Raw genomic sequence first — 19,302 nt, forward strand, 5'->3', positions numbered from 1 at the left:
TAACAACCCTAACAATCTACTTTGCAGTAGACTTTGAACACAAAGGATTAGTGTAAGCCAGAGATGAAAAGATGAATGTAGATTGTTTCAGTCCATATCTAATTTTCTAATATATGTGGATGGATGGTTCTATATAATTCCTTGCTTGAGAGCTTAATCCACTAGTGCAATTGCCTCTCCAAATCAGCAAGCTTGGGTAGTCCACTAACTTGAACACTTGTCCTACTCGGCCTAAGTGGAAATCAATGCTTGTAAACCTCATTAAACTCCTAGTCCTGATCCAAGTGAACGAAGATGATCTGTCTCCGTTAATGTGCATTCCTGGAAAGCGACGCCTGGCATACGACAACGTTAATTACGGATCACGAAAGCTTGCAGTATCTACAAACAACTCGCCGACCTTCTAAACGCCTTTCCCGAGAAGTTGAAAACACGGCGCCTGGCTTCCGAATGGATGATCTTGAAGGCGATGGAATTCTTATTCAAGTTTACGAAGTTCGTCCATTACTTCCAACAAGTCTCGATATATGAGCGGTCCGATATGTAGTTCATGCATGGCCCAACAATTCTAGATCCATATACTTCGTATCTCCAGACGCTTTGCGCTTTCTTCGAATGCCAGCCTCTCTTCCTCTTTCCGTGTCTCCGACAGATTTTCGCACGCTTCTGCGTCTATGAACTCCCATGGTCGCTCAAATACACTCCACCCATCCAGTCGCTGACGATCCCACATGACATACGCCCATTCTCGTAATGGGGCTTGCGAGAGAGAGAAGACAAATTGGCTACATGGCTGGTTGGAATGTGCCCACCGCCAAATATCCTCAGGTCCAGTGTCCGGATCGGAGTCCCGTGGTTGACGCACTAGCTCTTTTTCGTCTGCGGACGTCAAATCTTTGAGAGACTCGGATTGCTCAAATTCATTAATTTCTCCCAGTATATCTGAAAAGAATGCCATGTGCGCTTTTTGACTCTCTTTGCCCGAGAGAAGACTGTGGCGCTTTTCAGGGGTATCTGCATCGAGAAACCGTTCAATGTGCTTTAGGCCGCGTGAAAGGTGGTACTGCTGTATAGTTGAATCCACCCCTGTTTGGGACAGCAGGAAGAATAAGATCCAGTCCCGATCGGTTTCCGATTCTTGCTTGAAGGCTAAAAACCAATAATTAGAGCCGAACAAGACTTGAGCAGAGCAATGTACGCCTACCTGGGGACATAACCCTGAGTAAATAATCGTGAATACAAGCCAACTGCTCATTTTCCCATGTGGAGAAATGCGTAAAGTAAGCAAGGTTCCTGTCGGACCCGTCTTGGTACGGGCATTCGTTCGGGTCTCCGAATATATTGCAGTAGATTTGAAACCGGTAAAAGTTGCGGAAAAAGCGATTTCTTTCTGTTGGAGATAAGGGTAGAGCCGGAGATGGAGCCTCTGTGTGTCTGTCTTCTAGGGGCTTGTTTCGAGCAAGGATTGGGGCAGTTAAATCACTCGTGAAACGTTCAATGAGAGTATAGAGGCGCGATAAACGAAGGGCCTGGGATAGAGTATAATTCAAAACAGGATGGAATGGCCGTTCATTGCGACAGAGGTAACTGACAAGAAACACGTCCGCATCCGACTCTTCCCATACCCTCTTTCGCATCGATACCTCTGTAGAAAGGGCATCATGCAATAAGTCTGCATCAAGCTGCTGAAGGAGTACACTTTTGACAATATGTACTTCCCCGCCTTTGAATGCTGCATATAGACGTGGGCCGGTTAGAATGGCAGATTCAAGGGATTGGATATCGGAAAGTTCAAAAAGAATGCCTTGAATCAGCTCTGTGCTCAGCTGTTCAAGCAGGCTTTGATTTCCCATGATATGTATAAAAAATCGGAATAATCAGAAAATCAAGGGATCTCAGGAAATGATTGTAGAAAGAAATGCCCAAGTGCGTCCCCAAGGCCGAGAGCCTCATCTTGGCAAGGCGGGGGGTATTACGTGGCTAAGCAATCCACCCGGGCGTGGTCATATCTACTACATGTAGGTACACTCTACACGATTTAGGATCATGCATTTCACCACGCTCAACCGCTTTGTGAGCCTTGGGTAATGTCCCTCTCTCTTATATACTCAACCTTTTTGGGAATATCTCAAAAGGTTCAGGTTTCAAAAGGCTCTCTGACCTGAAGGGAGAAAGTGAAGGCCTGGTGCCAATTCTAGTCACAGGGCCAGCATCTCTCACTGCCACCAAAGAAGGCTGTCATCCCACCCTCTCATCGCCCGAATATACCCATGGCTTTTTTAAAATCTCTCTACTGGTCGTGTACATAAGGCTATGTACTGTGCTTACCACCCGCAGGGATGTGATACAACCAATCAGAATACATCACTTAGCCTCGCCCAGAGGCGAGGCTGTACTGTAGCATTCAATGCGCTGTCCTGCAGGATTGAATAGACAGAGAATTATGGCATAAAAGCAGCGGTTCTGTCTTTCCTCGGTCTTGTCTGTTCAAATCTGAGGTTCTCTCTCTGCTTCAGTCTTCTAGGCTGGATCACATCTTTGAGACGCTTGCATTAATACCTAATCTTCTTCCAACCAGTTCATCTAAAAGGGATCATCGAATACGGTACCAATATGCCTGACCGCGCCAACTCATTTCCCAAACAGAATGGCCACCAACCTGAAACGACACGCTACCAGTCCGGATTCCCGAATACCATGTGGGGAGAACCCAACGACTTTGTGGGCAGCGCACCCGCCCAAGACCGTAACGCATTTGACAAATATCGTGCAGCACTGGCAAATGGCGGCCAGGCTCCAGCCGGCAGCCCCTTTGACCGGCAGTACCAAGCTTATAAACAGCAAGATGATACCGCAAAAGTAGTCCGCGAGAAGTACAAGAAGTTTTCCACTTCATATAAACCACCCTCAAAGGATCAGATTGCCCAGAGCCCTCAAAGCTATGCAGGACAACCAAAGGCGACGCAGGACTGGCATCAATCTGCTGCTGCAAAGGCGGGAGATGCTGGAGATGCGTTTCAGAGGTAGGGAAGAAGTATTTCCTCGTGTATCTGAGTGTGCTAATGTGGACTTCAGGGTCGCTGATAGCCGACGGGACATGGCGGAAAGATACATTGGATATGACAACCAGAGAGACGCGGCAGGGCACAAGACTCGAGTGCAAAATTTGCAACGGTCAGCGGAGAAATTGCATAAAAGCAAAACGCAGCACATGAATTTCTTCAAGAAATAATCGCCAATCTAGTCGGATCGATTGTTTCTAGGAATTCATGGAATGAAGGAAGTTGACTAAACCACTAGTTATCAAAGAATGGAATGATTCTATTATATATACTTGTGCTGTAGCGCAGTAGAGGCCCAGCAATTATATATTCTCAAGGGTTAAAAATCGCTTTCATCTGAGCAGTCGACCGGAGCCATACGTTCTCATTCACCTGTTCCAGCTCTCGTGGTATATTCAAACGATAATGGGGCACAAGGTCACCATAATAGTCAATCAAGGCGGCTTCCACCATTGACTGCAGTTGGGGGTCAGTAGTAACGACCCATGCTGCTGATAAACACATTATTACATATCCTGCTCCAACAGGTCGGTACATATTGGACTTCTGAGCATGTACGAGAATCTCTTTAACAAGGGCTCTCGATTCTATCACGCAAATATAGTCACTGGGATCCAGTGCCTGAAGCATGCAATTGAAAAACGTTGTGATTGCGACACCAATTCCATAGGTGCGGAGATAATGTGCTCGCAAGATCTGGGCAATGAAAGTTTCTTTCATGATACTGAGCTCGGAAGCTTCGTCTTCGACTATTCGTGCTTTCAATTCTGCCAGGATCAATTTGCATTTTTCGTATATTGGTCGGACTTCGTTTGTCAAGGGTGTTATATCTTCGCCGGCGCGAATAGCTCGTTTGCCGCGTTTGATTAGGACCGGGGCCTGTGCTAGACATCGCAAAATCCGGCCTTCGGGTTGGTTTTGATCAAAGTCATTCGTGACTAAGGCATCCCACTCCTCGGGGCTCAGGTCGATATCATCATTGTATAGCCCTTCGAATAACTTGGGGGTGTGATCAGCTTGGGTTCGGAAAATGGTGGAAGTTCGGGGTGGTTTACCACACTTCCCCGTAAAGAGAGGAACAATTTACGCTCAAAGTCATCGCGTGGCCCAAAGTTCTTTCGCGCTTGTAGAATGTTGGCGGCCCCTTGTGCATGTCCTGATACTATGTTCCCGTTACTTCCGATGAATGTTTGGCAAACCAAAAGTATCATCACAGCACACAGTGTACTGGAAGCACTCGCCTGGAGCGGGTCATCTAGATAGATCCTTAGGGTTCTGAGCGCATAGGAATACTTGGCTAGTGTTTCAACCGAAACTGGTTGGCGGGTGCAGAAGCCTGCGTGGGCAGTGGTCACGGCATCAACTGCACGGTCGAGTGCTTCGCTACTGCCGAGTCGTCGGGGTACGTCTTCCAGGAACATGCCGAAAGACCACCACATGTTGTACCTGAGGTCGGTGGATCGTTTTATGGCGCCGACAAACGAACTGGTCAATGATGTCATTCTATTGCTAGGACATGGCCGGGGAATTTCAAAAGGATATTTTTCTTCTGTGGATATTGATCTCGAGGCGAGAGTCATTTGGCCGTTTTGATTTGACTTGGGGGAGAAGTGTTCCTGTTTGAACTTGAATCGTTGCTGACCGGACCCCACACAGCTCACTTTGAGACGAAGACATCGTCCACACGCAGGTTTTTTCTCGTCGCACTTGACATGTTATTAGGAATAGAACTGCGTGCCACATTTTATCGCACGTACCTTTTTCTTCTGCTTGCGACACCCTTCACAGGCCCGACCTGATGGGACACCCGGCATGGCGGGAAAGACCCGAGTGGGGGAGCGGAGCGTGGATCTTAAAACGAACACTGCAGGGCTTCAGATATGTGCCTATCTAGTGCTGGGGTATTCCGTAAAAGGCTATGAAATCGTAATGTATTGCACTAAAAATGGAAATAAACAAGAGGGCCCTTTGGGCCCCCAACTTGAGGTTATTTGGGCTGTGCAGTCTAACCGCTTCGGGTCAAATGTACCGCTCCGCAAGGCTGAGTTGGACATCGCTGATTGGCCAGTTCATTAAATATATACAATGGGGCTGAATTGAATGTCATCAAGTACAACTCTGTCTAACCCGATAGGGATGTATGTAGCGCTTCATCAAGTTTATATCAACACGGTGAGAGGTTATTTATACATGCAATTCCCCAGCTTTCTCATATCATTCACAATCCATTGGACTTCATCATGACCTCAAATAACTCGGACGCAGAGACAAACCTCTATTTGTACGATCCAAGTCATATATTACCAGCCGTGTTTGCCGCCTTGGTCGGCTTGTCTCTATTGCTGCATATTTACCAAAACTAGTAAGCATTTGACATACCATTTGATCAAACCCAAGATTGTTCTCACACCTTCAGCCGCTATCGATTCTGGCGCGTCACCTTCTTCATATCTTGGGGTGGAGCCCTATTCACAACGGGCTGGATTCTCCGCTGCATATCGAGCTACCACCCAGCAAACTTGAACATATATATCGCATCAACAGTCTTCATCTATGTCGGCCCACCAGTTTACTCCGCCGCCGCATATAACCTCGTCGGACGCCTCATGAACTACTTGCCAATGCACGCGGTCCTCAATCCCAATCGCGTCCTGATCTTCTTCGTCTATGTCGGCGCTGCTGTAGAAGCAATTACAGTCGCAGGAGCAGCCAAGAACGCATCGGCCGGCTCTGACCTGAACGAGTACAAGGCCGGTGGGACTCTGATTGCTGCAGGGCTTGTTCTACAAGCAGTGGTCGAATGCTGCGTGATCGGCGTCGTTGCAACAATTCACGTCCGCTCCTCTCGGGCACGGATGCTTTCGCCAAATGTCCGTATAATCTGCATCACACTCTACGGGACATCGATCCTTGTTTTGCTGCGGTGTATCTTCCGTGCGGCTGAGGCATTCGAGATGTTTGGTAATCTCGGTTGCCGGGAGAACTGCGGGCCTATTCTCAGCAACGAATGGTACCTATATGCATTTGAGCTGGGTCCTATGCTTCTCTTCACTTGGTGGCTCAACTTGATGCATCCTGGTCGGCATCTACCCCGTCAAAAGCTACGCTACCTGTGTCCTGATGGTCGCACGGAGCGAATGGGTCCCGGTTGGATCGACCGCCGCTCTCAGTGGGAGACCTTTGCCGACCCGTTGGATTTGAAGGGGGTGTTCAAAGGTGCGCCTTCTCATGAGAAGTACTGGCTGCGACAGGATGATTGGCCAGTATGCCAGGATGGTAGCTTTGCTACGGGGACTGCTACCAACACGAGGACTGCATCTGAGGACGAAAAGGACCTTGTTCCACTTAGTCCTCCTGTTTGAGTAATGGGTGTGTGTGACATGATTTGATACCTATATTGTGTTACTAGATTATGTTTTCTTCTTGTGCAATGCGTTTCCTTTTTGTTGGATGCAAATAATTCCCAACGTGTTTATATAGATTTAGACTTGAACCTCTTTTTACTCGAAGAATTTGTCTTTATCATATGGCCCACAATGAACCTACCAGATGTACTAGATTTGACCCTGCCCAAGGCCTAATATGGGTATTATGTGCCGAATCCGAAGAGACTGGTTGCCTTCAAGCTTACCTGGGAACTTGCTCGAGGCTGTGTCCAGCATCGTCAATAGTCATCACCGTTTCTCGGAGCCGGGGACCATACGGCAGTGCAGCCAACTATCAGTCTCTATTCTTGTGATTTTGCAAAACCTTCATTATGTGTCTCTCATTGGACATGTATTTCTATGAGAGCCCCGTGACATCATGTCGTTCGATTATTCAACAACAACGGCGCTCCCAACTATCGTAGCGTCATTACATCTAGTAATTACAGCTTGGCTTGTTCGAGTGGAGTCAGTCTCCTCAGCGGAGGACCTGCTCTGCTCCCATCGCCTGCCATGGGCCCTTTTGAGTCACCTTGGGGTGGGTTCATCCTCCACTTTTGGCGTAAAGCTTCGGGTGCTTTGTTCTCAAAGCAGTCCGCGATATATTGGCCCAAGATAGGGAGGAATTTGAATCCACTAAAATCGATTGAGTTAGCATAAGCTGTAGCGTGCAGGGTAATAATTTTGATCAACACTTACTGTCCTGCGCCACCAGTAGCCATGAACAGTCCCGGAATGTTTGGGTGGTGGTCGATAATGAAGTCACCATTGGGGGTATCCGTGTACCAGCAGAGTCGACGGTTCATCCAAGGGCGATCACCCAGCTTGGGGAAGAACTGACGCAAACCCTTTCGCAGCGATTCATCCGCGTCGTCGGGCAAATATCCAGTGGCCGCATTGCTGGTTTCGAACTTGGGCGACGAGAGCGACTTCTGCACACCGTCCACATTGACAGCGACATCAGTTGCATATCCGTAACCGTGGCGTGCAAGCTTGAGAACATTTGTGTCCGGTGTAGGCGGGAAGGAGAACACGCCAGAGCTCATGTTGATCATGACTGGGATCTTCCTCATCTCGAGAGCCTCCTCTTCGGTCAACTGAATGAAACCAACAGGCTGGCCAGAGGAAGATGCCGCTTGGCCCATGTTCAAAAGACGGTTTGTCCACGCGCCAGTGCTCAAGATAACCTGTGAAGCAAGTAATACCTGCCCTCCGACAAGGTTGACACCAACAACGCGCGAGCCCGCTCGGCGTAGAGAAACAACAGTACCACGAGGTCCGGCAATGATCGAAACACCCGCCACAGTACACTTGGAAGCCAGCTTTTGGATGCTGCCTGCGGCATCGGCCCAGCCACCTTTCGGATTATGGTATCCGTTCATGCCGGAGAAATCGGCTTGAACGCTGGGGTAGAGTTTGCGGATATCCATGGCGTCGTTAAGATCGTCTAATTTTCCACCTGCGGCACGGATTATAGCCTTGGACTTCTCCATATATGCGTTCTTGGGCGTTTCCGAGAACAAGGCGAATCCTGATTCGAAGTATTGATCTTTGTACTCGGTGGTCCATCCATTGTATGCTTCTCGGGCCATTTGAGAGTAAACTGGGTCCGCATAGTCTGTACGAATAATGCGCGAAATGTCAACGCTACTTCCATCTGCTGACGGTGGTACAAATCGATCGACCACGGTGATATCGGTATATCCGCGCTTGTTGAGTTCAAGGGCGGTCGAAAGACCGAAGACGCCGGCGCCCACAATCAGGATTGAGTCTGTCTTAGCTGTAGTCATTTGGGCGACAGGTTAATAGCCAGATATGTGTTGTCAAACTACACCGGTCGGAGGATGTCCTTTATAAAATGCCGAGGCGGGCTCAGTGCCGGGTCTTGGCGTTCGGAAAAGTCCGCATCCGGTCCGTATTCCCCGGACGAGAAGATGAAGGACATCTAAATTCCAACCTCACCCGTAGACGTCGGATTAACACTTAGCCAATCCTCAAATGCCCTCCCATAATCTTGGAGCTGGAGGAACAACGTGTCACCACCGCTAAACTCCATATTGGGATCTCCCGGAAGCCCCGAAAAGTCCATCCTCGGTGAGGTTTGACTCGGCGCTCGTATGGGATCCTCAGTCTGCTCGGGTGGGTAGGTGACACACTCGGAAGCCACTGTCTTGTGACCTGAAATTCCAGCGGATCCAATCAAAGCGAAATCACGTTCGGTGATAGCGCCTGCGGAAGGGTCCCCTGAGCATCCAACACTGTCTTTGGCAAGTTCCGGGCCGAAGATGTCGCTAGCAGGATCTGATATATTGCTTGCATGGGCATATACTAAGATCTTCCATAACAGCTGCAAGTTCACAGACCACTTTTGACGAGAATGTGTTCCTCCTGGGGCGATACTGTCTGTCATAAGGCCTCCAGCGGAAACGCTGTCTCGGAGTTGTTGGAGCTGTTGGACCTAAAAGCGACATCAGAACCAATGCACCAAAGTAACAACTGATTGATAACTCACCTGGCGATCGATGTGTGGCCACCGACGACTCATGTTGCGTAGGAATCTGAGACATTTCTCAAATCCCGTTTGCGCCTTTCTGTTAAAAGCTTGATCCTCAACAAAACTATGTTGAAGATAGATCGTAGCAACAATTGCCACGCATTGCCCTATGGTCGGGTCAGATACCTCGAAGCTTTTAGTCTCAATGAGCTCGAGAAAATGAACAACCCAGCCCGAGTGGAAGGTCAGCTGCTCGAAAGAATTGCGGAGGAATGACTGAGGCATTGTTCTCCGGAAATTCCGAAGTCGCATGGATAACAGGAATGGATGATTTACCAAACAAGGAACAGCGTGCCAAACCAACTGGAAGAATAGCCATGGGCTCCAGTAGTCACGATGAGCCTGAAGTTCGGCGGGGGTGGTCTTGGAAGCGACTTGCATGAAGTCGAAACCTCAGTGGCATGAGACTTTCGTGCTCACAGTGGCGGAAATTGATCATGGTGTAATCAGAGTTTGGAGCCCATGGGGGATGAGCGTCAACGCCGACATGGTTGGCGGCATAATTACATGCCATCGCCCACAGCTCGCTTGTGTAAACACTGCTACCAACAATTCCAATGTCTGGCTTGGAATCACCGCCGTTACCACGGGCAATTTCTTTGTTGAAAATCATGGCTCCCAATGGAGAGACAATCTCACCAGGCTCTGCAAGTAAGTCCAAGCTGTTTCCAGGTGGATGTAGGGACCCCTGAAGATTTTTAAGCATGACCAGGCTTATGTAGCAGAGCTTGCGCTCATCCCGCTCGGTTTCTAAATTGTTTAGAGACTCTAGGCCACTTATTCTGAGGTTTTTCATCAAATATGTGGCGAGTCTAGTATAAGACCCTGCGCGAATGATGTGACCCGCTGACAGATGAAACACAATGTTAGAGATGGACAAAAGGACAAAGGGTAGAACTGCTTTACCTGTAAATTCCAGCATACTCAGAAGACAAAGGGTCTGAATCGTAGATAGCTCCACAGTACCGGATGCCAAACGCATCATGACCATCTGACAGGCCCTTTCTGTTTTTCTCTTGATCTCCAATTGTATATCCTGGCCAATGATCCCTGGTCTTTTGAAGCGGACCCCGAGAGCTTCAATCGCGAGTAAAAGCTCGGGGTCTCGCTTCCCCAGGGAAGCCAGAGAGGATCTGTGGGGGAATAACAGAAGGGGCTGTGCATTGCAAAAGGTCAGATAAAGCTCAGCATCTGGGATCCCAGATGACTCGGTTCTATGTCATTCGTCAATGAAGATCCCGTGCAAGTGAGTCCCAAGCTGTACTCACACAGAAAAGCTCTCCGGGGGTGTAAGCTGTGGTATCTGAGGGTGATTCTCAGGGACAACTGGTGAAGGGAGATTATTTGAGGCAGGTCGCCTGCGAGCTCAATCAGCCAGGTAAAATATAATATAGAGAAAATAACAACACACGTAATATATTCCATCAACTGTTCTAGCTTCCCTTCAATGCCGGAAATGCGTTGTTCCTGTACCACGTTAGGATTCTAGTTTCTACATATGCAGCATCAATGATACTTACCATCATCTTCTGTGAGTACCCCGGGCCTTCCTCTCCACTCTCATTGCCTGCATACACGCATTGTTGACCCAATCGCTCGCAGTACGAGCAATTCGGTTTCTCTCCTGGGCAACGCGACTTTTTCCGGCTAGAGGAATGTCAGTCCAATTGGCTCTCAACTCGGGAGGTTCAAGCTCACCGACATGGCTCACAAGCCTGACGGGCTCGTTTCGTTGGTCTTTCATCTTCAGTCGATGCCATTTTGCGTATGTCACCATAAATGATCTGAGTTGTTCGCGGGTAAAACGTCGATCCAAGGCGGGGAACGCGTGTGGGTCCGAAAAGAAATGCATACAAAGCTCCCCCGGCTTTTCTTCTATATTTTGCTATCGCTGTGCTTTATCCCTTGATGTGTTTATTACTGTGCTCTTTCCCTTGACATGTCGAGAGACGTGACCAAAGAGAAATTTGATGAATACAACTCGATTGAAGCCCGGGATGCATTTACAATATACTCCAAGTCATGGTTGACTATATATATATAGCTTCTGACTGTAAAAGATAACAACAGTACCAACAGCCGAGGGCTCGATTAAAACTCAGTAGAAGTAAGGGTAGCGGAGATATCTTCAGGCTTAATCTCATACTATCACAATAATTTCCGAAGCAAAGTGACTTCAAAAATGTCAAACTTGAATATTAACGCATTTTATGTCCATGCAAATAATAAGATACAGAATATCTCATCGAACTACAAGATAGCAATTCCTAGGCCTTAATGAGCAACCTGTTCATCAGGGGACTCGAATTTGCGTGTTGTAGATTTTGTGTGACTTTCTTTGTACACGGTGTCATATACCTGGCAGCAGGGTGTCCGCAGCCTGAACAATGTGAGACTACTCAACTCTGCATTTTGTCAAGATATGATGAAAAACGAAGAGTTAAAAAGTGTAGATTTCCATAGTGAAGATCGACGATCATGTGATCTGTCACTGGACTGACGTCGGCTCCGATTCCCCAACCTTCGAAGCTTTTGGCCACTCACCTCCGCCTCACTCATTTCTGTGACAGTCTTCCGGTCTCTGCAGGCTTTACCTCACTCCTAATAAACACTCTGCAAAGGATCGAGGAAAACTTTGAAAGTATCCAAAATGAGTGACGCCTACGAACGCGAGCAGTATGTCCCCCTTTCTCCACTGTTCCGTCGGACTACCCCATGGAACGAGTCATGTGTCGATTCGAATGCTGATACTTTGAAATAGGCAAAACAATGCGCTCCTCAATTCCCTATCCTCGAAGGTCTCCGCCCTCCGGTCTGTGACGATCGATATCCATGACAATGCGCGGGATCAGGACACACTCGACCACACGGTATGTCTTATCAACCTTTTGCTGGTCCGATAATGATTCAGGACATTTGCCTGTTGCCTGAAGATACTTTGACTGGCACCTTGATTGTGTTAGCTTGCGACTGACAATCCTGCCTCCTTAGAGCGATGTGTTCTCCTCCTTCTCAACAAACCTCAAAGGTAGCGCCACTCGACTCACGCGGATGGCGAAACAAGGCGATTCTGTTGCTGTGCTGAAGATTGCTGGCATGTGTATTGCCGCTGGTGTCGTTCTCTATATCATTCTTGGATGGATCTTCTGAAGGACTTCTCACGTCTTTCTAGCCTGCTGCTTCCTCGGCACCCTCCCACCCACGCCCCCCTCAATATTCGATGCGCTTGCTGGACCGAGACTGCCATCGAACACTTATGAACCAATCCTGTCATGTTATTCGATGGTGCTGGGTTGTCTTCGTCCTATCGACCGCATCTGTGCTTCGCTCGATCTTAACATGGCATGGCATGTTGGTTTGCAGTGTATACTGTTCTCCAGGAATTTCCCCATCGTTCTCAATATACTCGACGTTCTATTTTCGGGCTGTGCCTGTTATAGACATTGTGACACGACTCCTACCACCTCCTTCAACCCACTTCGGTCATCTCGACCTCTGGGTTCTCTCGATTGACGTCTTCATGATTTGCAAAGCGGCCCAAGTGGTTCTGATCTCTGATCTAGAGCAGCTGGCTTTAAATCTCACTGCGACTTGGCATTTTTGCTTCTTCCCCGTTTCCATGTCATTAATACTGTGATTACTTGTGAACATAATACATACATGGCTCCAGGCTCACTGGATATTTTCAGTCATGCTCCAGTATCTGCTCGTTGCGTAATTGAAGTACACAATGGATCGGGTGGATATATGTACCAGGTGGTCAATGTCATTAAATGGCATCCATTAGTTCCTCGGAAGGCTCTACTGACATCACCATGTGGTCCATCGCCCCGGCATGATATATTTAGATCTACCCCAAAAAAAACTTTAATAACCCATCATGAGTTTAAGCTCACCAAGGCCGTGGCCGAGAACACTAACTAAAAACGGAAAACGGGTGCTATAGACACAATTTAACATTGAAGTCCAGTTCAGACTTTTCTTTCACTCCGTTTCTTCTCATGACTCCTCCAATCAGATGTACAAGTCGACCGGGAAAGTTTATTTATTATGCTGACCACTTCAAGGGTTAGTTCGATTGTGTCGTGTGCCACATTTCCTTGTTCGATGTCACAACGCTGTTTTCGGCAAACGGGGGAAAGCTAACCTGTGCTTGGGGTAACCAGTCTCAAAAAAGAAATATCAAAATTTAGTACACTTGCAATTGATCAAGACATGCCTCATTGAATATCGTTGGCTCCGTGGCCACAACCTTCATACAGAGTACACCATGCCACCGCTGCAGCAATAATCGCCAACCTCGAGAATGGATTCTCATCGCACAATTCTCAAACTTAGCTATGGTTAGCGTAGAGATCGTGGAAGAGGCAATCTTCGCAGGAACCTGCCACTGGTGCCACAGTACCTCCCAATTGAAAATTGTGGACGTCTTATGCTCAAGTGCAGCGTATCAAGATCCAGCACTGGCACCAGCATAAACCACAACAACGTTGGTCCTATTGAGAGTTCCAGCGCGGAATTCAATTCCTGGACAACAACATTGGACGAAGTACACTGCACACATGGCCTGATAATTTGACTAAAGGTCGAATGGCACGATCTCTAGTGAAACCGGGGGATCCGGCCTTATGGTGGACAACAAGGACACATGCTTGGATGACCTATACAGCAAGCAGCATGCACGTGTCCTGCCCGTGCAGATATCCTCGTTGCCGCGGCGGCATTGCGATTCTGGATCCGAGGCCGGTTGCGCTGGATACTGTTGAGTTCCGATAGCCGAGGCTGCCTACGTACATGCCCATGACGGTATTCAATTCTTGCTGAGCCGGAACTGAAATTCACCTTGTTATAAGCTAAGCAACCGGGGCGTGGTCAAGGAGCTCCGTAGCTTCGATCAACCCGCTGCGACATAGCCGATTATATGAAATTGCCGGGCATTCCCGGGTGTTCTTGGACAGGATTCTCCAGATTTGACTTCTAGTTGCAGATATTTTGTTTTGAGAAATGGATGTTTAAAATATAAGCAATGAACTTAGCTCTTTTAGTGACCTAAAGACTCCAATATGTACTCCCATATGTTGTATACAATGCGTCCCACGCCCGATCTAGACCGGGAAACCCGAACCAAAAAGCCCGACACAAAGACCCTGCCCATGTGGACTGATTCCGGTATACAATTGGTCCAACCTGAGACCAGCAAAAATTCTTTTCCGTTAAATCTTGGCGATCCACGCGATCTCTTTTTAGTTCCCGCTCTAGACCTTGCAACCTCGCCCCTGGCGATCACCGGGAGATAAGCTGTATTATGCCCTATAGGTATTCGGTACGAGAACACGAAAAATAATTATTGTATTGCGCTTGGATGTAATAATTGTCTTTACACACTGTTCTGATATTTGAATTATCAGGGTTTCCTCAAATTAATTTTACCATGTTTTCTTTGGTTAGATCTTTCACATGCGATTAACAATTATTATTACTATGGAGTCCTACGTAGGCGAAGACCCGTATCAGGAAGGTTCCAAGGTTCCACTTTCTTAAAGTGCCTATCTAGCAATTTCGGAAAATATTAACCGAGCTGATAAGCTAGCTCTGGCCTGTGGTTACTTTTGTTGTGTGATTGGCTATAGTTATCTGCTCTTTGACTCTTAATATGATTTAGCTTCAGCAAGCATGGCTTTGCATGCAGACCGTAGGTTGTACGGTGTTCAGTGTAACAGTGTAACATGGCGTGCACACTTACATATAGATAGTGATACATAGTGATAGTATAACATAAGGGAAAAAATATATATATAAAAATAGTGAGAATGAGTCAATTAGAATGACGACACTCTATTTTACATTCAGAACGCGTAAACAAAAAGAGTCTCCATTTTATTGACTTTTCTCTCGGGATGATGCAATCCGAGCCTTGGGACATGAAAGAACCTTGGAAGTTCTGGAACCCACAGAGAATTTCATAGTGGAGTGTCTGCAAAAGTTCACCGTCGATGATCTACTCGGGGTGGGGCCGTAAATCCTTGAAATTTTATAGCTTTGACCCTGGGCTAGGTGCTGTCTAAACTTTGAACTAGGGAGTATATTGTGAGATATCATGACTATCCCTGCCAGAGGATTCTAGACCTATTAACCAAGTAGGTAACGTTCCAAGGTTAGATTAAAAGATTAGCTTAGTGCGTGTCGCACACCATGGGAATGGATATCGTTGCCCAGCCCTAGAGGTGGCACCGTCAAAATAATTAAAAACGTGTTTCAGCCTAAATAACACACCGGGAAGCCTAGTATAAAAAGACACGGTGCATTCGGGTAGATTAAATCGGCACGCTATCGGGATTCCGATCCGGTGAAGCGGAAATTCCCGATATGTGAAGGTATCCCGACTAGGCCCGCGGTCGGCTTGACACAATCGGGAGCAGGCCGACTTCTAGCTTTGTGATGTTGGTACGGGAGTATACACTTAATATTACGGAGTTCCCGAAACAAGTCCGCAGAAGTGGGTCATGCCGTAATAAGCTGTTTGTATTGGAGACCTTATCTATGTTTGGTTTTGCCCTTCCAAGGTTGAAATCTTTCGCAATATGACCCGCTTTGAACCTATCACAACGCCACGGGCATTGACAGCTAGGTGGAGCTTTATCAGACCAGGTTCCCGCTCTTACCGCGCTCAGTGATGTAAGTGTTGGGTTCGGTTAGACGGATATTTCCGCATACTCCGAGATTAAGATAGGCCAAGCTTGCCTCGTTAAAGTCAAAGGTACGGAGTACGTATAGATTTCATGCAGCGGGCATTTGCATGGATTTTCAGGCACGCCACCTGCAGGGAGACACCGCCCTTTCTGGAACTGCATTTGTCAGTGTATGTGGACAGGATTGGCATATTGGAGTGCCAACCCTTGGCGTGAACGGGCGGTAGTTGGATAGGGATTAAAAAAGGCTGACGATGTAAGCGGAAGGTGTCTTCTTCATTTGAGTGGCGCCATCCAGAGCCTGATAGGTGACAGGCAGTATATGTGCCACGACTGGTATGCATATTATATCTTGTATACAGGCTTGGGTATAGTTTGTAGATAGATGCCTTTTTCATCATACCGGGGGTTTTAAGTTGATCAAGTTCTGAAGTATGAACCTTATAATACTTCATGTTGTGTAACTCAGAAGGGATATGTGCGTTGACATTGTGCATCGTAAGAGATCTTTAAAGCATGCGGGAAGGGTGATCCCGAGGAATGTACAACATTGCATGGCGCGATGCATAAAATGGGTAAATAAAGACCCGGAAGATCGGGGTAAGTTGATGGTTTTATTCATGTGATAGTATTCGAATTTGATTCTGAGTAAAATGCGATTTGTATTTAATAGCAAAGAGACTAGGTGATCTAACAAAGTGAATATACATGCTCCACGGAGTATTCGGAGTACAACAGGAACATGTGCATGGACCTAGGTAGTATGTAGAGGTCTGACATTCATATGATAGCGCTGACGTAAAAGACCAGGTACTCATTTTGATGTGATTAACCGGCTAAAACGGTTCTAGGGTTCTTCTCAAATCTCTTAAATCCTTTATAATCTCACTGTTTCCCTATTGTATTCTCTCTTCTATTTATTCATCTATATGCCAAGCCAATCGGAGCCTAACTTCTCACCTATTTCATGGGCTTAGTCAGTTTCACTCGCCACTGCAAAAAGAATTAAAAAGAGAGAAAAAAGAGAAAAATAATAAATCGCCGCTTCCGGCACACTCCACTGAGGACCCGCGAGTCGGACCAGCCGTGCGTATCTGGCCATGTTCCGGTAGATCAGCGATAGAGAAAAACGGAAAAAATACCGACATACCGAGTTACTTACCAGGCTTAATCTCTTTTACCTCTTACTCTTTTCTCTCCTCTTCATATCTTTATTCCCGACCTTCTTGACAGCCCATTGCTGCGGGCAAATTCAAAAATGGCTCTCAGCTTCTTCAGTGGTGGCGGGAGTGCCAGCAGCGCCAAGTACTTTGACATTAGGTGAGTGGGGGACCTGCAGCTCATGTGAACTGCACATCTGACATTATCTAGGTTGAATGATGAGTACATCGTGTTTCGTGGCGGTGAACATGAAGCTGCGAGCGCGCATCTGCGGGGCACTCTGATCCTCTGTTTGTCCGAACCGCTCACCATTAAACACCTCCGACTCCAGCTTACGGGCATGTCCCGCGTTTGGTATGTGTCGCATTTCCCAAGTCCGAATCAACACCACTAACATGAAATTTCCACAGCTGGCAACTCCCATCTAGTGCAGCCGCCGGTGGCCGTAAGTCATGGCGCGAGCGTGTGTTCTATGAGAAAACTTGGACGTTCCGGGACCCGGGCAAAGGAAAAACCGAGGTCCTTCCTGCAGGCAACTATGAGTACCCTTTTGATGTGATACTTGAAGGCTCCATGCCCGAAAGTGTGGAAGGTCTTGCCGAGACATGGGTGATGTACCGCTTCAAGGCCGAGATCGGCCGCAAATACGTCAAGGACATCGTCGCGCGCAAACCGCTCAGGATCATACGAACTCTGGATCCCAGCGCCCTCGAGCTATCACATGCAATGGTAAGTGGTTATCGGCTCAAGTGATATATTTGTACTGACGAATCTCATAGTCCGTGGACAACATCTGGCCCAACAAGATTGAATACTCCATCAGTACCCCGACGAAAGCCATTGTCTTCGGAACCGCCATCCACGTCGACTTCAAATTGATTCCGCTTCTCAAGGGTCTTCGAATCGGCCAAATTACGTCACAGTTAATCGAAAGTCACGACCTGACCCTCAATCCGGAAGACCCTGACTCCATTCGAAACACATACAAGGTCACAAGGACGATCTTGACCGACGAGCATGAGCTGGACGAGGACAACATTGAAGTCATCGATGAAACCGCCGAGGGATACCAATGCACGCGCATCCTAGATATGCCCCAGACATTGACCCGCTGCCTGCAGGATACAGACACCAAGGGGATCAAAGTCCGCCACAAGTTGAAGTTCCGTATTCAGCTGCACAACCCCGACGGGCACGTCAGTGAGGTGAGTAATAGTAGAACGATTGACTATTCTTCTATTTGGCTAACATCTCGATGCAGCTCCGGGCAACGCTTCCAGTGTCGATCTTCATCTCACCACACCTTGCCATCGACGACAACAACAACCTTCTTGCACAGACCCCCCAATCTACCCGAATCGCCGTCGATGAGTTCGCGCACCAGGCGCCTCCCCTTTATGGCGAGCACACGTTCGATCAGCTGTATAGCGAGCTGGATCCTAGCGGCTATCGCACACCAGGCCCCGGCAGTGGTCCGGGCACGCCATTCACTCCTCTCAGTCGCAACATATCGTCAGAGAACCTCGCCTCCATGAATGCCCTAACCAACACCGATATCTCAGCTTCGGCACTGCATCATCGTCTCACAAACCTGAACGCAAGTCCCTTCCACCACCCCGCCACTCCTGGTACAGTCACTCCTGGCGAGGCGCTCCATGGATCTCAATCCCCAATAGACATTCACCACATCCATCGCCAACTGGGTGTCCCTAATGACTACTTCGGACCGTCCTCCGGATCAAACTCACACAGCCATGGCAGTCCGGAACTCTCTCGTCGGCCATCCGATGAGGTGGAGCCCGAGGTCCTTCCCTCGGGCATGGCAACTCCCTTTCACCCCCAGTACGATGAGGTGGAGACTCTTAGCCGGGTTCCCAGTTATTCGACTGCAGTGCGCTGCGCCGTGCGTCCGCGTGATTCCGGTCTCCCGGATTACAACGCTGTAATCGCTAGCAGCCTTCCCACGATATCGGTCCCGCAGTCTCCCCAGCAGGCTTACATCCGCAGCGGCCGTGCAAGTGGAACTGCAACTCCCCTAGAGGTGCCTACTCGCCCCGGCTTCTTCCACTCTCACGGCACCAATGCTGATGATGAGGACCGCAGACTTAGACTTGTGCAAGCTCGCGCCAGAGTATGAGGTGTGCTCATGACCCCCGATCCACGCATGATCCTTCGAATTCCACCAAAAGTTTTCTTTCCGTACCAGTGCTGGACACTGAGATGCGAACCGCCCTCCACCTTTTCTTTTTTCCTCCACTTTTCTCATCTCCTTTTCCACGACCGATCACGGCCAACCCAAGCATTAACTGCCCCCCCCTTTCGAGCCCCAGGCTCGGGCAATCTGGAACTACTCACTCAACATTGTTCTGACTCGTTCTACTGTCCACCCGCGCCAGCTTCGGACATCTTAT

At 48.1% G+C, this 19,302-nt stretch overlaps 9 protein-coding genes across 9 annotated transcripts; 4 read left to right on the forward strand and 5 right to left on the reverse strand.

The window, feature by feature from the left end:
• Positions 1 to 568: 568 nt before the first annotated feature.
• Positions 569 to 1,853, reverse strand: N7517_001689 (uncharacterized protein; the record flags this gene model as incomplete). Its single annotated transcript, XM_056719419.1, has 2 exons — positions 569 to 1,149; positions 1,205 to 1,853. 2 exons carry the CDS (start codon positions 1,851 to 1,853, stop codon positions 569 to 571), a joined length of 1,230 nt encoding a protein of 409 aa, XP_056583554.1.
• Positions 1,854 to 2,613: 760 nt separating this feature from the next.
• Positions 2,614 to 3,027, forward strand: N7517_001690 (uncharacterized protein; the record flags this gene model as incomplete). The annotated part of the gene is made up of 1 exon (XM_056719420.1): positions 2,614 to 3,027. One exon carries the CDS (start codon positions 2,614 to 2,616, stop codon positions 3,025 to 3,027), a length of 414 nt encoding a protein of 137 aa, XP_056583555.1.
• Positions 3,028 to 3,422: 395 nt separating this feature from the next.
• N7517_001691 (transcriptional regulator family TF) lies at positions 3,423 to 4,876 on the reverse strand (the record flags this gene model as incomplete). Its single annotated transcript, XM_056719421.1, has 3 exons — positions 3,423 to 4,061; positions 4,118 to 4,768; positions 4,820 to 4,876. Coding segments are annotated over 3 exons (1,347 nt in total), but the record flags the coding sequence as incomplete, so codon positions are not given.
• Positions 4,877 to 5,302: 426 nt separating this feature from the next.
• On the forward strand, positions 5,303 to 6,424 carry N7517_001692 (RTA1 domain-containing protein; the record flags this gene model as incomplete). Its single annotated transcript, XM_056719422.1, has 2 exons — positions 5,303 to 5,424; positions 5,479 to 6,424. The coding sequence occupies 2 exons, from the start codon at positions 5,303 to 5,305 to the stop codon at positions 6,422 to 6,424; spliced, it is 1,068 nt and encodes a 355-aa protein (XP_056583557.1).
• A 506-nt stretch (positions 6,425 to 6,930) lies between these two features.
• On the reverse strand, positions 6,931 to 8,277 carry N7517_001693 (NAD(P)/FAD-dependent oxidoreductase; the record flags this gene model as incomplete). Its single annotated transcript, XM_056719423.1, has 2 exons — positions 6,931 to 7,123; positions 7,187 to 8,277. 2 exons carry the CDS (start codon positions 8,275 to 8,277, stop codon positions 6,931 to 6,933), a joined length of 1,284 nt encoding a protein of 427 aa, XP_056583558.1.
• Positions 8,278 to 8,432: 155 nt separating this feature from the next.
• N7517_001694 (transcriptional regulator family TF) lies at positions 8,433 to 9,293 on the reverse strand (the record flags this gene model as incomplete). The annotated part of the gene is made up of 2 exons (XM_056719424.1): positions 8,433 to 8,945; positions 9,000 to 9,293. The coding sequence occupies 2 exons, from the start codon at positions 9,291 to 9,293 to the stop codon at positions 8,433 to 8,435; spliced, it is 807 nt and encodes a 268-aa protein (XP_056583559.1).
• A 79-nt stretch (positions 9,294 to 9,372) lies between these two features.
• N7517_001695 (uncharacterized protein) lies at positions 9,373 to 9,654 on the reverse strand (the record flags this gene model as incomplete). Its single annotated transcript, XM_056719425.1, has 1 exon — positions 9,373 to 9,654. One exon carries the CDS (start codon positions 9,652 to 9,654, stop codon positions 9,373 to 9,375), a length of 282 nt encoding a protein of 93 aa, XP_056583560.1.
• A 2,037-nt stretch (positions 9,655 to 11,691) lies between these two features.
• On the forward strand, positions 11,692 to 12,191 carry N7517_001696 (SNARE domain- containing protein; the record flags this gene model as incomplete). Its single annotated transcript, XM_056719426.1, has 3 exons — positions 11,692 to 11,717; positions 11,803 to 11,911; positions 12,033 to 12,191. The coding sequence occupies 3 exons, from the start codon at positions 11,692 to 11,694 to the stop codon at positions 12,189 to 12,191; spliced, it is 294 nt and encodes a 97-aa protein (XP_056583561.1).
• A 4,797-nt stretch (positions 12,192 to 16,988) lies between these two features.
• On the forward strand, positions 16,989 to 19,028 carry N7517_001697 (arrestin family protein; the record flags this gene model as incomplete). The annotated part of the gene is made up of 5 exons (XM_056719427.1): positions 16,989 to 17,050; positions 17,102 to 17,245; positions 17,302 to 17,620; positions 17,671 to 18,096; positions 18,153 to 19,028. 5 exons carry the CDS (start codon positions 16,989 to 16,991, stop codon positions 19,026 to 19,028), a joined length of 1,827 nt encoding a protein of 608 aa, XP_056583562.1.
• Positions 19,029 to 19,302: the final 274 nt, after the last annotated feature.

The sequence above is a fragment of the Penicillium concentricum genome (assembly GCF_028827145.1).
Source record: "Penicillium concentricum strain IBT 3081 chromosome Unknown utg000001l_segment0_segment0, whole genome shotgun sequence".
Taxonomy (NCBI): domain Eukaryota; kingdom Fungi; phylum Ascomycota; class Eurotiomycetes; order Eurotiales; family Aspergillaceae; genus Penicillium; species Penicillium concentricum.